Source organism: Amblyraja radiata, chromosome 4 (assembly GCF_010909765.2).
Source record: "Amblyraja radiata isolate CabotCenter1 chromosome 4, sAmbRad1.1.pri, whole genome shotgun sequence".
In the NCBI taxonomy this organism is placed as follows: Eukaryota; Metazoa; Chordata; class Chondrichthyes; order Rajiformes; family Rajidae; genus Amblyraja; species Amblyraja radiata.
In genome coordinates this window covers 101,509,874-101,532,520 of record NC_045959.1, presented here as the reverse complement: position 1 = coordinate 101,532,520, position 22,647 = coordinate 101,509,874, and the positions used below count along the sequence as shown (strand labels likewise).

Below are 22,647 nucleotides of genomic sequence, written 5' to 3'. Positions count from 1 at the left end.
AGTACAGAGGAGATTTACTAGAATGTTGCCTGGGTTTCAGCAACTAAGTTACAGAGAAAGGTTGAACAAGTTAGGGCTTTATTCTTTGGAGCGCAGAAGGTTAAGGGGGGACTTGATAGAGGTTTTTAAAATGATGAGAGGGATAGACAGAGTTGACGTGGAAAAGCTTTTCCCACTGAGAGTAGGGAAGATTCAAACAAGGGGACATGACTTGAGAATTAAGGGACTGAAGTTTAGGGGTAACATGAGGGGGAACTTCTTTACTCAGAGAGTGGTAGCTGTGTGGAATGAGCTTCCAGTGAAGGTGGTGGAGGCAGGTTCGTTTTTATCATTTAAAAATAAATTGGATAGTTATATGGATGGGAAAGGAATGGAGGGTTATGGTCTGAGCGCAGGTATATGGGACTAGGGGAGATTATGTGTTCGGCACGGACTAGAGGGGTCGAGATGGCCTGTTTCCGTGCTGTAATTGTTATATGGTTATATGGTTATAAGGGGAGAAGGCAGGAACTGGGTACTGATTGTGGATGATCAGCCATGATCACAGTGAATGGAGGTGCTGGCTCGAAAGGCCGAATGGCCTACTCCTGCTCCAATTGTCTATTGTCTATTGTCTATCACTCACGGGTAGATATCCATGTACCTCAGCCCATACCTTTCCTCATCCATCCACCGGTGTCAAGGACAGAAGTTGTTCGGCTGTCTTTCCCCTCACCTCATTCTACCATAAGGTTCTCCTTTCGCCATTTTTCTTTAGACTCCAGCGTGGAAACAGGCCCTTCATCCCCAGCGAGCCCACTTCGACCAGCGATCACCCTGTACACTCGCACGATCCCACACACTAGCGACAATTTATTATTTTACAGAAGCCAATTAACCTTCAAACCTGTACGTCTTTGAAGTGTGGGAGGAAACCAGAGCACCCGGATTGAGCCCACGCAGGTCACGGGGAGAACGTGCAAACTCCTTCGTAGTCTGGATCGAACCCGGGTCTCTGGCGCTGTAAGGCAGCAGCTCTACCGCTGCGCCACCGTGCTGCCCACAAACTCCCTGCTTTCTTGTTATGGTCAACCCCTCTACCAACACCCCTGCACCTGATATGAAGGTACCCTCGCCCTTGGGGTGGGGTTAGATGCTCACTTGCTTTCTCCAAGTTGTCAGTTATTATATTACCATTAATGTTTTACTTTTTTTCTTTTTTGTCCCCTACCTTGTGTGAACCTGACCAGCACTTAGAGTCATAGAGTGATACAGCGTGGAAACAGGCCCCTCAGCACAACTTGCCCACGCCGGCCAACATGTCCCATCTGCACATGTTCGGTCCATATCCCTCCAAACCTGTCCTATCCATGTACCTGTCTAACTGTCAGTGAAATGTTAGGATAGTCCCAGCCTCAACTACCTCCTCTGGCAGCTCGTTCCATACACCCACCACCCTTTGCGTGAAAAAGTTACCCCTCAGGTTCCTATTAAGTCTTTCCCCCTTCACCTTAAACCTATGTCCTCTGGTCCTCGATTCATCTCTCTGGGCAATAGACTATGCGATCTATCCCTCTCATGATTTTATACACCTCTATAAGATCACCCCTCATCCTCCTGCGCTCCAAGGAATAGAGACCCAGCCTACTCAACCTCTCCCTATAGCACACCCTCTAGTCCTGGCAACATCCTGGTAAATCTTCTCTGTACCCTTTCCAGTTTGACAACATCTTTGCTGTCACATGGTGCCCACTTTGCTGTCAAGATTCAAGAGAGTTTATTGTCATGTGTCCCAGATAGGACAATTAAATTCTTGCTTTGCTTCAGCTATTCCTGGACGTTGCAGATTTCAGGCTCCTGTACCTTCTACCTGAAGGCAGCGGGGAGATGAGTGAATGGCCAGGATGGTGTGGGTCCTTGATGATGCTGCCAGCCTTTTTGAGGCAGCGACTGCAATAGATCCCCTCGATGGTAGGGAGGTCAGAGCCGATGATGGACTGGGCGGGCACTGTTGACAACTTTTTGCAGTCTTTTCCGCTCCTGGGCGCTCAAGTTGCCGAACCAAGCCACGATGCAACCGGTCAGCATGCTCTCTACTGTGCACCTGTAGAAGTCTACTTGAGAACTCAGGCATTAATATCAACGGGCAAGTAAAATATTGCACGCTGAGAAATGAGACCAGACTTGTCACCCAATGTGAACACACAGATCATTTCCAGGGGCCATGGTATATCAGTGAGGAACCAATACAGAACATCAGGAAAATGGTGTTAGTCGTGTTTTGTTGTCACTGGACAACATCATTGACATGATGGCGGCTTAAATAGAACAACACAGCACAGGATCAGGCCCTTCGGCCCACTATGTCTGTGCTGTACAAGATGCCAAGTTAAACTATTTTGGTTTCCTCCCACACTCCAAAGACGTGCAGGTTTGCAGGTTAATTGGCTTCAGTAAAATTGTCAAATTGTCCCTAGTGTGCGGGGATCGCTGGTCGGCGTGGATTGGGCGGGCCGAAGGACCTGTTTCCGAGTCGTATCTCTAAACTAAACATAGAACGGGTGCAAACGGGGAATCGCAGGTCGGCGCGGACTCGGCGGGCCGAAGGGCCTGTTTCCACGCTGTAGCCCTCAACTAAACTACACTCAACTAACACGTTTAGTGGATCAGTGGACACACGTCAGTGGATATTTTTAAGGCAGAGATCGATAGATTCTTGATTTGTACGGGTGTCGGAGGGTATGGGGAGAAGGCAGGTGAATGGGGTTAGGAGGGAGAGATGGATCAGACACGATTGAATGGCGGAGTTGACTTGATGGGCCGAATGGCCTAATTCTACTCCTATTCCTTAGGACCGTATTAATATTTCAACTGTGAGAATTTCTAAAACATTTACTTTTTAAACATTTACAGCGTAGTTTTGATAAATCAAAACAAAATAACGTTCCAACCTTTGAACTGGTTTATAGGGGTCATGCTAACTAGGTAATGACTTTGAGGTATTGCAAAATCAGAAGAACAACAATATTTCTGATCATTTTCATGGATAACTTTATATTGCTAATAGTTGGCCCCCCTCGGTCATGACTGACCATGGGTAATACATCCTAGTTTGCAGGTGATGTGTGGTCGGATGCAAGCCTGGGCGATGTCATATGGAGGACAGGCTGTTGCCCATGCAGCACGTCCCCCCTCTCCACGTCGCTGATCGATCCAAAGGAACAGCAGGGTCGTTACAGTTTGGCACCAGCGCCGTCGCAGGAGCTGCCAGAGCGGCAACGGTGAACTGCCGTAGGGGATCCAACTCCGGATTTTCTTGAGGTTTACTCCAGGAGCCTTTTCCATGACTGGATATGGCCACAAGGCAATGGAGGTTTTAAATCAGAATTTTCCCTCTCCTAGATGGACTGCCTTCCCAGGCTGACGAGCCCCATCTGCCCGAGACTGGCGGGGGCGGGAGCGTCTACCTTCCCGTGCAGGTCTACAGCACCTGCCCACTGCCCACATTGCTAATAAGACTCTGGTAATACGGTGTCGCGATGATACCACTGAGGCATCCTTAAGATGGGTAAATGGTGGTGTATCGAGGGTTTTCCAGGCTAATGTTCGCAGAAAAGACGTGGGCTGTGTGGAAATGTAACATGATAAACATCTTCACGTGAACCAGTTGATTATTGTGAGCGGGTCAGGGACAAAATGATTGGGATCATTATTATTTTACAAAAAAAAATCTAATATCCACATGACGTTTGTATGAGGTTTTCAATAAATAATGTTCTTTATATATGCAATATCACTAACCCATGCAGAAATAATATTATTCAAAAGATGGAGATCCTTCTCGAACTACTGATCGTACTAATATCCCAAATTATCTTATGCAAGGTTTTTAGATGATGTCGAAGCTGATCCCATGTTTTTACTCCTGAGGCTTGGATAGGGTGGATGCAGAGAGCATGTTTCCACTAGTGGGAGAGTCTAGTACCAGAGGTCACAGCCTCAGAATTAAAGGACGATCCTTTCGGACGGAGATGAGGAGGGATTCCTTTAGTCAGAGGGTGGTGAATCTGTGGAATTCATTGCCACAGGAGGCTGTGGAGACCAAGTCAATGAATATTTTTAAGGCAGAGATAGCTAGATTCTTGATCAGAGGTTATGGGGAGAAGGCAGGAGAATGGGGTTGAGAGGGAAAGATTGAATGGTGGAACAGACTTGATGGGCTGAATGGTCTAATTCTGCCCCCAGAACTTATGAGCTTGATAATGCAGAGAGAAATATTTCTTAATTTACAGTTTCACGCTTCAAACATGGAAAAAGATTTTCAAGAATAATTTTCCAAGAATTTGCATAAAATGTATTAAAATGTTTGAAACAGAAAAGTTAAAGTCAATGTGCATAAATGTTTATAAAACATTTTTTAAATCTGGACATTATGATCAGCCATGATTGAATGGCGGGGTAGACCTGATGGGCCAAATGGCATAATTCTGCTCCTATCACTAATGACCTTCTGAAGATACAGAATGGGCCAAACGTCGAAGGCTGAGGTGACCTCGCATACAAGTATATAAAATAGTGAGAGACACAGATACGGTAGACAGGCAGAACCTTTTTCCCAGAGTAGAAATATCCAACTTTTGATGGCATAGCTATAAGGTGAGAGGGGGAAAGTTTAATGGAGTACAGGGCGTTTTTTATGGGTGGTGGGGGCCTGAAACGCATTGCCAGGGGAGGTGATGGAGGCAGATATGATAGTGACGTTTAGATAGGCAGGGAAAAGAGGTATATGCATCACTTACAGGCAGATTTAGTCTGAAAAAGGGTTTCGACCCGAAATGTCACCCATTCCTTCTCTCCAGAGATGCTGCCTGTCCCGCTGAGTTACTCCAGCATGTTGTGTCTATCTTTGGTTTAAATCAGCACCTGCAGTTCCTTCCTACAAATTTAGTTTCGTTTAGAGATAGAGAGCGGAAACAGGCCCTTCGGCCCACCGGGTCCACACCGACCAGCGATCCCAACACATGGACACTATTCTACAGCGGGGACAATTTTTTTACATTTATACCAAGCCAATGAACCTGCACGCCTTTGTGGCGTGGGAGGAAAACAATTCTCGGAGAAAACCCACGCAAGTCACGGGGAGAAGGTACAGAAAAGCACGGAGAGCGGGGATCGAACCCGAGTCCGTAAGCGCTGTAAGGCGGCAACTCTACCGCTGCGCCACCGTGCCGCCCCTGAGATGAGATGAGGTGATTTTCGTCTTTGAATGGGCCAATTGTGGGCAAGTGGAATCAGCTCGTGTGTGTCGGCGCGGATGAGTTCAAGTCAAGTTTAGTCAAGTCAAGTCAGATTTATTCGTCACGTGCACAATGAAGTGCAGTGAAATGAATTTGCCAGCAGCGGTACAATAAAAAAGAACACACAATACACAATAAAAATTTAACACAAACATCCACCACATCATTCATCACTGTGGTGGAAGGCACAAAGTTTAGTCAGTCCTCCTCCATTTTCCCCCATGGTCGGGACCACAACCCTCCGCAGTCGCCGCTTCGGGCGAAGGGTTGGGCCGAAGGGCCTGTTTCCTCCGCGCTGCGGTGCGGAAATGTAATCGGAATAACTCAATGGCCACAGGCTCGGGCTCGCGTTGTGTTCTCTCTTCATGTGACTAACCTGTCGTGACTTCTACCTGCAGGGGGAGAGGAGAGGTTTGAAGTTGACAGAAGCTCCGGCATCATCAGGACCACTGGCTTGCCGCTGGTGAGGAACAACGAGTATGTGTTGACGGTGCTGGCCGTCGATAAGTGCGGAAACAAAGGAAAACCCGCCTCCGTTTTCATCCTGGTGGGCTCCAGGCCCCCGCAGTTCACCAACGTCTCCTACAGCCTGTTTGTTTCTGAAAACACCCCAGCGGGACTGCCGTGAGTAGTGACTGACGGAGCCTAATTGTGTAAGGCACCGCCAACTTCGATAGCCAACCGCTCCCCAGACAAGTCACGGATGTTGGCCACAAATGTCAAATGTCACCTTGCATCCGCGGAAACGATATTCCAGGAAAGCACAGCTTAGACACAAAGTGCCGGAGTAACTCAGCGGGTCAGGCATCATCTCTGGAGAAAAAGGATGGGCGATGTTTCAGGACGTGACCCTTCTTCAGACTGGAGAAGGGTCCCGACCTCAATCATCACCTTCTCCCTCTTCTCCAGAGATGCTGCCTGACCTACTGTTACTCCAGAAGTGCCTATCTTTGGTATCAACCAGCATCGATACAAAACACAGGTTAGGTTAGTTTAGTTTAGTTTACTTTACTGTGCTTTAGTCCAGTTTAGGTTAGAGATGCAGTATGGAAACAGGCCCTTCAGCCCACCGAGTCCGGACCAACCCGTACATCAGTTCTATCCTACGCACTAGAAGCAATTTACAGAGGCTAACCAACCTATTTACCTGTACGTCTCTGGAGTGTGGGAGCAAACCGGGGCACCCGGAGTAAACCCACGCGGTCACAGGGAGAACATGCAAACTCCATACAGACAGCACCCGTAGTCAGGATCGAACCCGGGTCCCTGGCGCTGTGAGGCAGCAACTCTACCGCTGCGCTGTGCTACTGTGCTGCTTTTTTAAGTGCTGGTAAAAGAATTTAAACCTCAATTCTAAGTGAAATTGTAATTCATTTGGAATTTTAAACCATTCTTAATTCCCTTTTTGAATGCTTTAATTTTTCGCATTGACACAAACGTCGGTGAATTGGCCTCTGTCGCCAGAGACCCGGGTCCGATCCTGACCTCCGGCTCCGTCTGTGTGGAGTTTGCACGTTCGCCCTGTGACCAGATGGGTTTCCTCCGGGTGCTCTGGCCTCCTCCCACATCCCAAAGACGGGCGGGTTTGTAGGTTAATTGGAATCTGTGAATTTCCCCAGGCTGGTGTGTAGCAAGCGGATATGAAAGTGCGATAACATGAAACTAGTGCGTACGGGTGATCGATGGTCGGCGTGGACTCGGTGGGCCGAAGGGCCTGTTTCCATGCTGTATTGTTCAATCATTCAATTCAAATCATAGACACTCTTCACACCAGGCCACGTGAAAGAAAAACCGTGTGTCTCAATGATAAGTTGAAGAAAGAACTGCAGATGCTGGAAAAATCGAAGGTGGACAAAAATGCTGGAGTAACTCAGCGGGTGAGGCAGCATCTATGGAGCGAAGGAATAGGAGAGGTCATGATAAGGTATTTATTATAAAGTATTGAGGTGGATTTACTTTTAAGCATTGGGCAGTTTTACGCAGTCATTTACACCGTCGGTAGGTGATGGAAGAATATTGAAGAGAAAAGAACTGTATTTAGTTATGCATATTATTAAAATGTTCATTGAGGTATAAGTGTATAAAGCAGGAATTCTAAATGAGCGGTAGATAAAAGTTCTGGGGGAACTCAGCGGGTGCGGCAGCATCTATGGAACGAAGGAAATAGGCAACGTTTCGGGCCGAAACCCCTCAGGGGTTTCGGCCCGAAACGTTGCCTATTTCCTTCGCTTCATAGATGCTGCCTCACCCGCTGAGTTTCTCCAGCACTTTTATTTGCCTTCGATTTTCCAGCATTTTCCAGCATCTGCAGTTCCTTCTTAAACAATACTAAAATACAATACAAATACTAAAAAAAAGTAAAACTTTTAAATTAAATTGTGTTTTCACATCACGCCTTTATATACAACACATGACCTTATGAAAAGATGGGCACAAAATGCTGGGCTAACTCAGCGGAACAAGCAGCATCTCTGGAGAGGAGAAATGGGTGATGTTTCGGGTCAAGTCCCGGTCTGAAGAAGGGTCTCGACCTGAAACGTCACCCATTCCTTCTCTTTATAATTTTGTTCCCAATGTGGGGCGCTTCCAGAACCAGGGGCCACTAGGCTTGTATTCACTGGAGTTTAGAAGGATGAGCGGGTATCTTATAGAAACATATAAAATTATAAAAGGACTGGACAAGCTAGATGCAGGAAAAATGTTCCCAATGTTGGGGCGAGTCCAGAACCAGGGGCCACAGTCTTAGAATAAAGGGGAGGTCATTTAAGACTGAGGTGAGAAAAAACTGTTTAACCCAGAGAGTTGTGAATTTATGGAATTCCCTGCCACAGAGGGCAGTGGAGGCCAAGTCACTGGATGGATTTAAGAGAGAGTTAGATAGAGCTCTAGGGGGCTAGTGGAGTCAAGGGATATGGGGAGAAGGCAGGCATGGGTTAGATTCGGAACGATCAGCCATGATCACAATGAATGGCGGTGCTGGCTCGAAGGGCCGAATGGCCTCCTCCTGCACCTATTTTCTATGTTTCTATGTTTCCAGAGATGCTGCCTGACCCTCTGAGTTACTCCAGCATGTTGTGCTTCTCACTTTATCCTGGATCTGTACACTGAGTACAGCTTGATTGTAATCATGTATTGTCTTATCACTGAATTGATAGCATGCAACACATTTTTCACTACTTTGGGACACGTGATGATCAATAAACTAGGCAGATATTTCAGTTCAGCCATCTAGGAATTCATTTCACCCCTCCTTTTTTCTCATCTGAAACACACCTTACATCCCATCACTACCGTCCATCTCATTGAAGGCTCGTGATCTACCTTGAATCATAATTTGCTGGACTTTATCTTGTTATCCCCTGTATCCTGTATCTGTGCACTGTGGACTACTTGATTACAGTTTAGTTTATTGTCACGTGTACCGAGGTACAGTGAAAAGCTTTTGTTGCGTGCTAACCAGGCCGCACAAAGACAATGCACGTGAAAAATATACATCTTCTAGATGCGCTGGGACGCATCCTGAGTGATGTGACCTGGGGTCATCGGGTGTTTCGGGTCTCACAACATCAGACACCCTGGCCCAGGCGACCCAGCCAGGGTTGATCAGGCCCTGACTTGCGTCCCAGCAGCAACCGTCCACGGATCAGCCATCTTAGTAACTACTCTGCAGAGGTTGGGGAGACTCTAGTGCGTGGAGGGACTGGGCTCTGTGGGGTGAGTCCTGGCCGGGCTCCTCCTGCGTCTCCTCAGGTTCAAGGCCTGTGCGCTGCACCTCTTTCTCCTTCTCCGAGTATTTAATTCTCGCCTGATGGATTTTTAGGCCATGGTGGTTCATTAGGCCTTTCCGTAGCTTTATTGGGTGACTTTCTCATGAAAGACACAGACTGGGGTGCTAACCCAGCCTTTCCCGGGTGCCGTCTTTCCGTGCTGTCAACTGCAGAAGTCACCAAACTATTCTTGGTTGTCACCCAGTCTATTCCTAGGTTCCACTGGCTGAGCCAGACTTCAGTGTGAAAAATAATCGAGCCATTTACAGTGTCCAGATACATGATAAGGGGATAACGTTTAGTGCAAAGTAAAGCCAGCAAAGTCCAATCAAGGATAGTCCAAGGGTCACCAATGAGGTAGATACAAGTTCAGGACTGCTCTCTGCTTGTGGCAGGATGATTCAGTTGCCTGATAACAGCTGGGAAGAAACCAATTGTAATCATGTATAGTCTTTCCACTGACTGGATAGCACGCAACAAAAAAGCTTTTCACTGTACACGTGACTATAAACTAAGCTAAACTAAAGTAATCTAAACTAAACTGAAATAAACAACTCAATGCTACAGCTGATGCAATCACATGAATAAAACATATGAAAGTAGTGTTTAAGTTGTACTGCAAACCTGTGAAATGCAGCTCTGGAATTAAAGGTCTAATAATGGTCGGTTGGCTTTCAATTCCCATCAGATAGAAGTATTTTAATTTTAAGAAGCAAATGAAATTCAATTCTGTGCATTATTAGAGATTCAAGATTCAAGAGAGTTTATTGTCATGTGTCCCTGATAGGACAATGAAATTCTTGCTTTGCTTCAGCACAACAGAACATAGTAGGCATGAATACGGAACAGATCAGTGTGTCCATATACCATTAAATAAATATATACACACATGAATAAATAAACTGCTAAAGTGCAAATAAACAGATAATGGGCTATTAATTGTCCGAGCCGAGTTTAATAGCCTGATTGCTGTGGGGAAGTAGCTATTCCTGAACCTGGTCGTTGCATTCTTCAGGCTCCTGTACCTTCTACCTGAAGGTAGTGGAGAGATGAGTGTGTGGTCAGGATGGTGTGGGTCCTTGATGATGCTGGCAACCTTTTTGAGGCAGCGACTGCGATAGATCCCTTCGATGGAAGGGAGGTCAGAGCCGATGATGGACTGGGCAGCGTTTACTACTTTTCAGGGACAAGATAAACTAACAAAAGCCAAATTAATTAGACCGGGAGTGTGCCTGATACATAATTTGCAAAGGAATAGAGATTTTCCCAAATCTTTGTAAGTACAAGCTTACTCAAGTTTCATAAGGTCATAGGAAGGAACTGCAGATGCTGGTTATAACACTGAAGATAAACACAACTTCCGACCCTTCTCTCCAGAGATGCTGCCTGTCCCGCTGTTACTCCAGCGAGGCTGAGACAGTGGCAGTACTCACGTGAGGGCGATCCGGCTCGGGGCTGGAACGATGCTCCGGGGGCTGGGACGGCAGTTCTGGTGGCGGTGGCCTGAGACCGGGGGTTCGGCCGCGGGCCAGCGGCTGCGTCAGCAGGTCTGGTGAGCGGCAGCTTCGACTACCCCGGGCCGCGGTGTTTGAGCCGCAGGACAGGTTTTAACATCGCCCGGGGGGTATCGCCTCAGCGCAGAAGGAGAAGAGGAGGGAAGAGACTGCAGCCCTAAGACTTTTGCCTCCATCACAGTGAGGAGATGTTGGGTGGACTCACTGTGGTGGATGTTAATATGTGTTTATTGTTGTTTTTTATTGTATTGTATTATATGTATGACTGCTTAAATTTCGTTCAGACTTCGGTCTGGATGACAATAAAAGGCTATTCTTCTTCTATTTTGTGTCGACCTTCGATTGAAACCAGCATCTGCAGTTATTTCCTACACATAAAGGGAAAAACGTTCAGTGCAAGATTAAGTCCAATCAAAGATATTCTGAGGATCTCTAATGAGGTAGATGGTAGCTCAGAAGCTGCTAGTGTGCTGGCTAGTGTACGAGGTGATCGTTGCTCGGCGTGGACTCAGTGGGTCAAAGGGACCTGTTTTCTCCCTGTATCTCTAAAGTCTAGTTTATTATGGTCACGTGTACTGAGGTAGAGTGAACCGCATTTGTTTGCATGCGATCCAATCAAAGAAAAGACTATAGACGATTACAATCAAGCCGCCCACAGAGTTTCGGTGGTGTATAAGAAAATATGTTTCCATGTTCCATGTTGATCAGTACAGGTGTCAGGGGTTATGGGGAGAAGGCAGGAGAATGGGATTAGGAGGGGGAGATAGATGCAGTGGAATCCATTGTCCCTGATGGAGGCAGTGGAATTCTCTGCCACAAACGGCAGTGGAGGCCAATTCATAGAAACATAGAAAATAAGGTGCAGGAGGAGGCCATTCGGCCCTTCGAGCCAGCACCGCCATTTATTGTGATCATGGCTGATCGTCCCCAATCAATAACCCGTGCCTGCCTTCTCCCCATACCCCTTGACTCCACCAGCCCCTAGAGCTCTATCTAACTCTCTTAAATCCATCCAGTGACTTGGCCTCCACTGCCCTCTGTGGCAGAGAATTCCACAAATTCACAACTCTCTGGGTGAAAACGTTTTTTTCTCACCTCAGTCTTAAATGACTTCCCCTTTATTCTAAGACTGTGGCCCCTGGTTCTGGACTTGCCCAACATTGGGAACATTTTTCCTGCATCTAGCTTGTCCATTCACTGGATGTTTTAGAGTTAGATTTAGCTCTTAGGGCTAAAGGAATCAAGGGACGGGGGAAAAAGCAGGAACGGGGTACTGGATTGGGGATGATCAGCCATGATCATATTGAATGGCTCGAAGGACCGAATAGCCTACTCCTGCACCTATTTTTCTATGTTCTATGTTTCTAGATCAGCCATGATTGAATGGCAGAGTAGATCTGACGGGCTGAATGGCCTAATCCGGCTCCGATCACTATATTGTACCCATTTAGTAGCCAGGTGGGAGTCCCCCCCTCCCCCCCGCCACGGGTAGCATGTAATCCCGTGCTACCTGCTCCATGGTCGGATAGCCGGCGACTAAACCGTCTCCCCCACCTGGTTTACCAGGTGAGGAGGGGGCTGCGGACCCCCAGCAGGACCAAAAACAAGACCCGTCAAAGGGCGGATGAGCTTCTAGCGAGCCAACGGCCATCCAAACTTCAGTAGAAGTTGCGATCACTGTCGTACACGGCATCGTAAGGAGTGAAGCAAAACATGACGTCATTCTTCCCCCTCCTTGCTTCTCATAAGAGAAGTTATTAATAGTTAATAAAGGGCCTGTCCCACTTGCCGATTTTTTTCGGCGACTGCCGGCATCATTGACTGACGTATCAGGTCAACGGAAATGTTGCGGCGTGACGCGGTGTTGATGCGGCGTGATGACGTAATGACGCGCGGTGTTTTTGCAAGTGCCGTTACATTTATTTTGTCGCCGCTGGATTTTGAAATGTCCCAAACCTTTTGGTTTTTCTGGAGTCGCCGAAAAAAAAACACCAAGTGGGACCGGCCTTTTAGAAGTTAAAATAATCAATAATTAATAAGTAGTACCTTTTGATCAGCGTTTGTGTTTTTCTTTTGGTAGAATTACAGTTGTGGAAGCCATTTCATTCCAGAGACGATCTCTCTCCTACTCGCTGTTGATAAATCCCAGCAACATCTTCACGATAAACCAACACAATGGCGAGCTGAGTCTGATACACAGCATTGATTATGAAAGTGAGCATCACCTGTACCATCTACTGGTGCGGGCACTGGAAGCCTCTACTGGTCTCACCAGCGTCACTGAGGTACGTGAAGGTGACACCAGCGAGTTAAACAGCCCCGCTACCTTGCGGACACAAGCACGAGTTTCAATGCTCCGTTTCGGTACATAGGACAATTAAACTCTCTTCGCTCTTCAGACTCTGCTTTGGAGACACGGCCCGGAAACAGGCCCTTCGGACCACCGAGTCCGCGCCGACCATCGATCAAGTCGTACACTGGCACCATCCTGCACACTAGGGACATAGAAACATAGAAAATAAATGCAGGAGTAGGCCATTCGGCCCTTCGAGCCAGCACCGCCGTTCAATGTGATCATGGCTGATCATCCAAAATCAGTACCCCGTTCCTGCCTTCTCCCCATATCCCTTGATTCTCTGGATACTTTCAAGAGAGAGCTACATAGGGCTCTTAAAGATAGCAGTCAGGGGACATGGGGTGAAGGCAGGAACGGGGAGTACTGATTGGGGATGATCAGCCATGATCACATTGAACGGCGGTGCTGGCTCGAAGGGCCGAATGGCCTGCTCCTGCACCTATTGTCCATTGTCTATTCATTCCGTTAGCCTACAAACCTGTACGTCTTTGGAGTGTGGGAGGAAACCGGAGCACCCGACGAATGTACCTTGTCTGTACGGAGTTTGTGCGTTCTCCCCATTACCTTTTAGTTTAGTTTCGTTTAGAGATACAACGGGAAACAGGCCCTTTGGCCCACCGAGTCCGCACCGGCCAGCGATCCCCGCACATTAACACAATCTTACACACACTAGAGTCAATTACCTTTATAACAATCCAATTAACCTACAGTACAAACCTGTACGTCTTTGGAGTGTGGGGGGAAACTGAAGATCTCAGAGAAAACCCACGCAGGTCACGTGGAGAACGTACAAACTCTGTACAGTCAGCACCCGTAGTCAGGATCAAACCCGGGTTTCTGGCGCTGTAAGGCAGCAGCTCTACCGCTGCGCCACAGTGCGTGGATTTTCTCTGAGATCTTCGTTTTCCTCCCACACTCCAAAGACGTACAGGTTTGTTAAGGGCCTGTCCCACTTACGTGATATTTTTCGGCGACTTGCCGGCACCCGTCATAGTCGCAGCAGGTCGCCGAAAATTTTCAAAATGTTGATTAGCCGCCCAAAGAGTCGTACCTTTTTCTGGTCGGCGCTGGATTTTCAACATTTTTTCATTTTTCGGCGTCCTGCTGCGACCATGACGGGTGATGGCAAGTCGCCGAAAAAAATCGCGTAAGTGGGAAAGGCCCTTAACTTTGGTAAAATTGTAAATTGTCACTAATGTGTAGGTTAGTGTGAGTGAGTGTACTGGGTGATCTCTGGTTGGCGCGGGCCTGGTCGGCCTAAAGGGCCTGTATCCACGCTGTATCTCTAAAGTCTAAAGACTCTTGACTGTTTACCCAACTGCCACTTTTAAAGCAATTCAATAGACAATAGACAATAGGTGCAGGAGTAGGCCATTCGGCCCTTCGAGCCAGCACCGCCATTCAATGTGATCATGGCTGATCATCCCCAATTAGTACCCCGTTCCTGCCCTGACTCCGCTATTTTTAAGAGCCCTATCTAGCTCTCTTCAAAGCATCCAGAGAACCTGCCTCCACCGCCCTCTGGGGCAGAGAATTCCACAGACTCACAACTCTCTGTGAGAAAAAGTGTTTCCTCGTCTCCGTTCTCAATGGCTTACTCCTTATTCTTAAACTGTGGCCGCTGGTTCTGGACTCACCCAACATCGGGAACATGTTTCCTGCCCCTAGCGTGTCCAAACATTTAACAATCTTATATGGTTCAATGAGATAACCTCTCATCCTTCTAAACTCCAGAGTGTACAAGCCCAGCCGCTCCATTCTCTCAGCATATGACAGTCCCGCCATCCCGGGAATTAACCTTGTAAACCTACGCTGCACTCCCTCAATAGCAAGATTGTTCCTCAAATTAGGGGACCAAAACTGCACACAATACTCCAGGTGTGGTCTCACTAGGGCCCTGTACAACTGCAGAAGGACCTCTTTGCTCCTATATTCGACTCCTCTTGTTATAAAGGCCAACATGCCATTCGCTTTCTTCACTGCCTGCTGTACCTGAATTCCTAGAATAAAACACATAAGAAATAATGGGAAATGTCAAAATGCTGATTTTGGGAGGATTTGTTAAAGATTTAGATTAAAGGATTTATATTTAGAGTTTTTAAATATTTAGTGCAATGGCATAGTTATTACTTGAATTATGTCACTGTCAATCTTACATTTAAATTTAAATGTATTTAATTGCCTTACTGCAATTTAAGGAATATTGCATTCTCATCTCCCTCTGGTATTCATCATATACTTGAACCATATTCACCGTACTTGAATCCTAGTCATTCGGCAAGGAAACAGGCTCTTCGGCCCAACTTGCCCATGCCAACCCCATCCATGCTGCTCACACCTACCCCTCCATATTCATCAAAACCCTTCCTATCCATTTACCTGTCCAAATGTCTTTTAAATGTTGATATAATACCTGATTTAACTACCCCCTCTGGCAGCTTGTCCCATACACCCACCCACCCTCTGTGTGAATAAGGTGCCCCTCGGATTCCTGTTAAATCTTTCCCCTCACACCTTATAAACTCATTAGAGATAGGAGCAGAATTAGGCCATTCGGCCTGTCGATTCTGCTCTGCCATTCGAACGTGGCTGGTCTCCATCATCTGCCTATCTGAACCCTCCCTCACCTGTTTCAACCTCTTATCTGCCAGGCCTTGTCCTGCCCCTCCTCTCATCCAGCTTCCTTAACCCCCCCCCCACTTGCTCCCTGCAATCAGTTTGAAGAAAGGCCTCGACCCGAAATGTCACCTATTCCTTTTATCCAGAGATGCTGCCTGACCCGCTGACTTACTCTTTGAACAACACTTTGATCCCATTCGACATCTTCCTTGAACTTTGTCCCCTTTGATCCCTGGTCTTCACACCTTCCCCTTTCCACATCCCAATGTCTCCCTCTCCCTTGTGACGCTCGGTCTGAAGGACGGGTCTCGACCCGAGACGTCACCCATCCCATCTCCCCGGAGATGCTGCCTGTCCCGCTGAGTTAAGGGCCTGTCCCACTTACACGACCTAATTCACGACCGCCGGGTTTGCCCTTGACTCATACTCGCAGCATGGTCGTCACGAGGTCGTAGGAGCCCGTGATGCTAGTCGTAGGTACTCGTGGCATCAAGTAGGTCGGGACGTTTTTTCTAGCACTGATGAAAATATGTCCATGAGTAAAAAAGGTCGTGAATTGGGTCGTGAAAGTGGGACAGGCCCTTTACTCTAGCGCTTTGTGCCAGTCTCCTCCGGTGGCACTTTGTCGGAATGCGGAGGTTAAGTTTAAGTACTCTTTGCGGAGGAGCGGGGCAAATTACGTTCGCAACAAAGGGCAAGGATTTTCTGATGAGACTTTCGTTGAGGGAGCACCTTAGAGCTGCAGTAAGCCTCCTCTCAAGCTGTTGTGCTACTGATTAATAGACTCTTCCTCCCTTCCAAAATTGACACCATCTGTGGAATCGCCACTTAGAAGTGCCAGTAATCCTACAGTGTAATACTCCAGCTTGGACTAAGTGGATCGCTGTGACTTACTGAGCTGATTTTAATGAAATTATTTGTCGTACAGGCTGGGGAATTATTCTTCCTTTTGTTTGGACTGATTTTGATTAAGGCTCTTTTCACTGTGAAAGATTTAAATTAGCAGATGAGAAAGGGCAAAATGAATTCTGGGCTTAGCGGCACTTTATCTCATCGTGTAGATCTTTCTATTTTGCCAATTGGGCTCACACTGTTTCCATTATCCTCACCCCTGAGATCAAAAGTCAGCATTTTACGGGGAAAATGGAAGTGACTTTACCTCAAGCTATTCGGAGTCTTGCAGATATTATTACAAGGCCAAGTCGCAGTGCGTTTTTAAGGCTCAGAAGTCTTTCACCGTTTATAATTTGTGTTTCAAGGAAGAGAGCGGTACATGTATAGGTTTAGCGTGAAAGACACAAAAAGCTGGAGTAGCTGGATCAGCCATGATCACGTTGAATGGCGGTGCTGGCTCGAAGGGCCGAATGGCCTACTCCTGCATCTATTGTCTATTAACTCAGCAGGAGGGGCAGCATCTCTGGAGAGAAGGGATGGGTGACGTTTCGGGTCGAGACCCTTCTTCAGATTGATGTCGGGGGAGGGGGGGGGGGTTGGAGGGAGATAGATAGATAAGGAAGTGTGAAGGTGTGAACACAGGGCAAAGGGAATGGGGATCAAGGAAAATGTGGAATAGAAGGGTCTCGAACCGGGAAACGTCATCCATTCCTTCTCTCCAGAGATGCTGCCTATCCCGCTGAGTTACAATAGACAATAGATAATACATGCAGGAGTAGGCCATTCGGCCCTTCGAGCCAGCACCGCTATTCAATGTGTTGATCATGGCTGATCATCCCCAATCAGTACCCCGTTCCTGCCTTCTCCCCATATCCCCTGACTCCGCTATTTTTAAGAGCCCTATCTAGCTCTCTCTTGAAAGCATCCAGAGAACCCGCCTCCACCACCCACTGAGACAGAATTCCACAGACTCAGAACTCTCTATGTGAAGAAGTGTTTCCCCGTCTCCGTTCTAAATGGCTTACCCCTTATTCTTAAACTGTGGCCTCTGGTTCTGGACTCCCCCAACATCGGGAACATGTTTCCTGCCTCTAGCGTGTCCAAACCCTTAATAATCTTATCTTGTATGTTTCAATAAGATAACATTGCTCCAGCTCTTTGTTCTAAATTTGGTTCAATAAGTAAACATTACTCCAGCTGTTTGTTCTAAATTCGGTTTAAACCAGCATCTGCAATTCCTTCCTACACAGAATAGATCATTGTTAGCTGGGAGCAGATAACAACAACAAAGCAAATAGAGATAAAATGTAGTCGGAAACAGTAAGCCTGGTCGGAGAACAGGAAAGGGGGAGGGTTGGAGAGAAGTGGAAAGCAAGTGGTACTTGATGGAGGTGCAAGTGAACCTCTGCCTCACCTGAAAAGACTGTCGGAGTCCTTGGACGGAGTCGAGGGGGGAGGTAAAGTGGCAAGTGTTGCATCTCCTGTGCTTGCAGGGGAAAATACATGGGGAGGGGGTGGTTTGGGTGGGAAGGGACGAGTCGACCAGGGAGTTGCGGGGGGGGGGGGGGGGGGGGGGGGACGGTCTAAGCAGAAAGGGGTGGAGATGGGAAGATGTGGCCAGTAGTGGGATCCTGTTGGAGGTGGCGAAAATGTCGGAGTGTGTTTTTGTGCAACGGCTGATGGTGTGAAAGGTGAGGGCTAGGGGGGACCAGAGGACATCGGTTCAAGGTGAGGGGGAAAAGATTTAAAAGAAATCTGAGGGGTAATTTTTTCACACAAAGATTGGTGGGTGTATGGGACAAGCTGCCGGAGGAGGTAGTTGAGGCAGGGACTATCCCAACGTTTACGAAACAGTTAGACAGATACATGGATAGGACAGGTTGGGAGGGATATGGATCAAACGTGGGCAGGTGGGACTATAGATGGGACATGCAGGGCCGAAGGGCCTGTTTCCACATAGTAAAACTCTATGGCTCTATCTAACTTTCCCTCTCAAACCCATTCTCCTGCCTTCTCCCCATTACCTTTTACCTATCCCAACGTTTACGAAACAGTTAGACAGTTACATGGATAGGACAGGTTTGGATGGATATGGACCAAGCACAGACAGGTGGGACTGGTGTAGCTGGGATATGTTGGCCGGTGTGGGCAAATTGGGCCAAAGGGCCTGTTTCCACACTGTATCGTCTCTTACTCTACGACCGTAGGCTGTACTGTACTGATTCTAGTTTACTCCGCTTGGCTTCTGATTCCAATTGTTGGCTCATTATATTTTCCAGGTTGTAATTCACATCGATGATGAGAACGACTGTACTCCAGAATTCCTGCATCCCATCTACAGCTGCAACAACATTCCTGAAAACATTCCCATTGGCACCTCCCTGTTGCAAGGTAGTGCGCATGCCTCTTCTAAAACAAGCATATGTGTGTCAGCGGGTCAAATGTGTTCCCTCTTCCCTCTGAGGTCGAATATTGGAAGGGCAGCTCCCTCAAGATCAGGGGCCGGCAATCCCAATCAGTACCCCGTTCCTGCCTTCGCCCCATATCCCCTGACTCCGCTATCTTTAAGAGCCCTATCTAGCTCTCTCGTGAAAGTATCCAGAGAACCGGCCTCCACCGCCCACTGAGGCAGAGAATTCCACAGACTCACAACTCTCTGTGACAAAAAGTGTTTCCTCGTCTCCGTTCTTTTTATTTATTTATTTATTTTTTATTAGAAGTACAGTAAATTACAATAATACACATCAGATATATCTTATTACATTTGTTGTGCCACTTCGTTTTTCGAGCTTTAAAAAAGATAGATATAAAAGAAGTAAGGGAAGTGAGCAAGAGTCGTGAAGGTGCAGGAAAGTGTTGGGAAAAGAAAGCCCCTTAGGGAAGAAGTTAGAGAAGGAAGTAAAGAAAGGAAATAAGACCCTAGAAAGAAAAGAAAAAAAAGGAAAAACAATCGCTCTATTGTAACACAAAACTCGCAAAAAAGGATATACCAACCGTGTTTATTTTTAATTTTTTATTTATTTTATACCCCCCGTTACCAGATCCTGGTACCATTTATATTTTAAATTACTATTGCACCTTATGCTTGTAATAGTTCCATAAATGCAGACCACGTCTTTTGGAAGTGGTCTGCTTTGCCTGCTAGGAGGAGTCTCATCTCTTCCAGGTGTAGTGTTTCGAACATGTTTGAAATCCACATTTTTATTGTTGGTATTGGAGCATTTTTCCAAAATTTGAGTATAAGTTTTTTTCCCATTATTAGCCCGTAATTAAGTAAGTTCTTTTGAAACACGTTTAATTCGGGGTTACCTTCCAATATTCCAAAAATGATCCATTCTGCTTTTGGTACAAGTTTTATTTTAAATAATTTTGTGAAGATTTCAAATATTTAGTTCCAAAATTTTTGGATTTTTATACAAAAAACAAAAGAGTGCGCTATGGTAGCTTCTTGTGACTGACATTTATCACAAATGGGTGAGACATTGGGGAAAAGTTTATTTATTTTAGTTTTTGAATAATATAGTCTATGTAATGTTTTATATTGAATTAGAGTATGTCGTACGTTGATCGAGCATTTATGCACATATAATAAGTGTTTATCCCAGCTCTCTTTTGAAATTTTTATAGCTAGTTCTTGTTCCCAGTCTCTTCTAATACCATCGGTTGTAGGTATTTCTATATTTAAAATAATGTTGTACAAGTATGATATTAGATTTGCTGATTCAGCCTTTGTCTTCATGGCTTCATCCAACAAGTCTGGGGACATGTTATGAGTCTTTTGTGTATTTTTTCAGATAGTCATGGATTTGAAGATATTTAAAATATTGATTATTTTTCAAATTATATTTCAGTTGTAATTGTTGAAATGATAATAATTTTCCTAATTCATACAAGTCTCCGAGCGTTTTGATTCCCATTCTTTCCCATTGTGTAAATGATTTATCTATAATTGAAGGTTTAAACTACGGGTTATTGACTATTGGCATTAAAAGAGATAGATTTCTTAATTTTAGATTCTGTTTTATTTGTTTCCAAGTTCTAATTGTGCTATGTATCATTGGATTTTTATTATAATTTTTGTTATTCAGATTCATTGGTGAGAGGAGAGTCGCTCCTGTATTACATGGAGAGCAGTCCTCTCTCTCCATTACAATCCAGTCCACCTGCTGGGCAGAGTTGTCCAGCAGGTGAATCATATTTTTAATATTTACTGCCAATTATAGTACATAAAATTAGGGAGCGCTAGACCACCCATCTCTTTTGGTTTACTAAGGTGTGCTCTTTGTATTCTGTGGGATATATAATCCTATATAAAATTTGTAATGTCTGAGTCTAGTTTTTTGAAAAACTTTTTTGGAAGATATATTGGAATTGATTGAAATAAATATAGGATTTGTGGTAAAAAAGATCATTTTTATAGCATTTATTCGACCTATTAAAGACATCGGGATCGTTTCCCAGAATTTGATTAGATTATTTAGTTTCTTAAGTAAGGGGCTATAATTGGCGTTAAACATAGCGTGATAGTTTCTAGTGATTTCAATTCCTAAATATTTAAATTTTTCTGTGGCTATTTTAAAGGGGAATTTCAGGAGATGTGTTGAGTCTTTCGGTTTTATCGACATAATTTCACTTTTGTTCCAGTTTATTCTATATCCTGAGAAAGATCCAAAGTCCTCAATTAGATTTAATATGTTTGGTATACTGATTTAGGGTTTTGTGATATACAGTAGTACATCGTCTGCATATAAGGATATTTTGTTATTTGAATATTTTGTATTATAACCGTAAATATCCGGGTGTGTTCTAATTTTTTCAGCTAAAGGTTCAATTACCAGAGCGAATAACAGCGGTGATAATGAACATCCTTGTCTATTGCCCCTTGTTAATTGGAATTTCGTAGATAGTATATTATTAGTTAATATTCTAGCCGTGGGCTTGTTATATAATAATTTTATCCATGCGATGAAGTTCTCTCCCATTTGAAATTTTTGCAATACTTTAATCATATAATCCCATTCTACTTGATCAAACGCTTTTTCTGCGTCCAATGAAATGATAGCTAACTCTTGTTCTTGAGGTTTGTGAGAGTGCATTATGTTAAGCAGACGTCTCAGGTTATTAAATGAATGTCTCTTAGGTATAAATCCCGTTTGATCCTCATTTATTAATTTACTAACATATTGACTTAGTCTTCTAGCTAATGTTTTCGCTAATATTTTTTGGTCCATATTTAACAAAGCAATAGCTCTATATGAGCCTGGTTCTTCTATATCTTTATCTTTTTTACGTATTAATGTGATCGTTGATTCTGCTAGTGTTTCAGGTAAGATTTGTTCTTTAAAAGCGTATGTATACATTTTCTGTAGACGTGGTGTAACTATGTCGTAAAAACATTTATAAAATTCATTACTGAATCCGTCTGGTACTGGTGTTTTTCCATTCTTAAGTGTGTTTATTGTGTCTTCTATTTCCTTAGATGTAATTTGTGCTCCCAGTTCCTCTTGTTCCTTCAGTTCTAGTTTTGGAAGGTTACAATTGTCCAAAAATTCTGAAACTTTATTATTGTCTATTAGCGTTTTTGATGTGTATAAATTCTTGTAAAATTGAGCAAATCTTGATATCATTAGGTAGTGTTAATAATTCCCCTCTATCTGATTTAATCTTTAAAATTGCATGATCTTTTTCCTGTTTTTTCAGTTGGCGTGCCAAAAGTTTATGGGGTTTATCCCCAAATTCGAAATGTTCTTGTTTTGTAATTTGGAATAATCTTATAACCTTCTCTGATAATAATTTATTTAGCTTAAATTTCAGTATTAAAATTTTATTATGTTTATCCATAGTTGGATCTTTAGCATTATCTATATCTAGTTTTCTGATTTGTTCTTCTAATTGTCTTTGTTCATTCTTATTCTTTTTGTTTTGAAAAGCTTGATACGAGATAATGACTCCTCTAATAAATGCTTTGAAGGATTCCCATAATAAAGTGGGCGATATATCTGGTGTATCGTTTGTCTCAAAAAATAGGTCCATCTGTTTTTTTAGATATATACTCCCTTGTGGGTCTTTCAAAATTTGCGAGTTAAACCTCCAGAACGATTTGTTCGTAGATATTCCTTCTAATTTTAGAACGAAAGTTAGAGGGGAGTGATCTGAAATCGTATTGGTGTGATATTTAGGGTTCATAGTATAAGGGATTAGTTTTGTATCCACTAGGAAGT

At 44.9% G+C, this 22,647-nt stretch overlaps 1 protein-coding gene across 1 annotated transcript in view; it reads left to right on the top strand.

Annotated features, from left to right (window-relative positions):
• The window catches only part of LOC116972420 (neural-cadherin-like), a 145,781-nt gene that overhangs the window by 2,922 nt on the left and 120,212 nt on the right, over positions 1-22,647 (top strand). Inside the window, exons 2-4 of the mRNA XM_033020081.1 lie at positions 5,675-5,900; positions 12,638-12,842; positions 18,706-18,817. Coding sequence (XP_032875972.1) covers positions 5,675-5,900; positions 12,638-12,842; positions 18,706-18,817 — 543 coding nt within the window. The remainder of the gene's footprint in view (positions 1-5,674; positions 5,901-12,637; positions 12,843-18,705; positions 18,818-22,647) is intronic.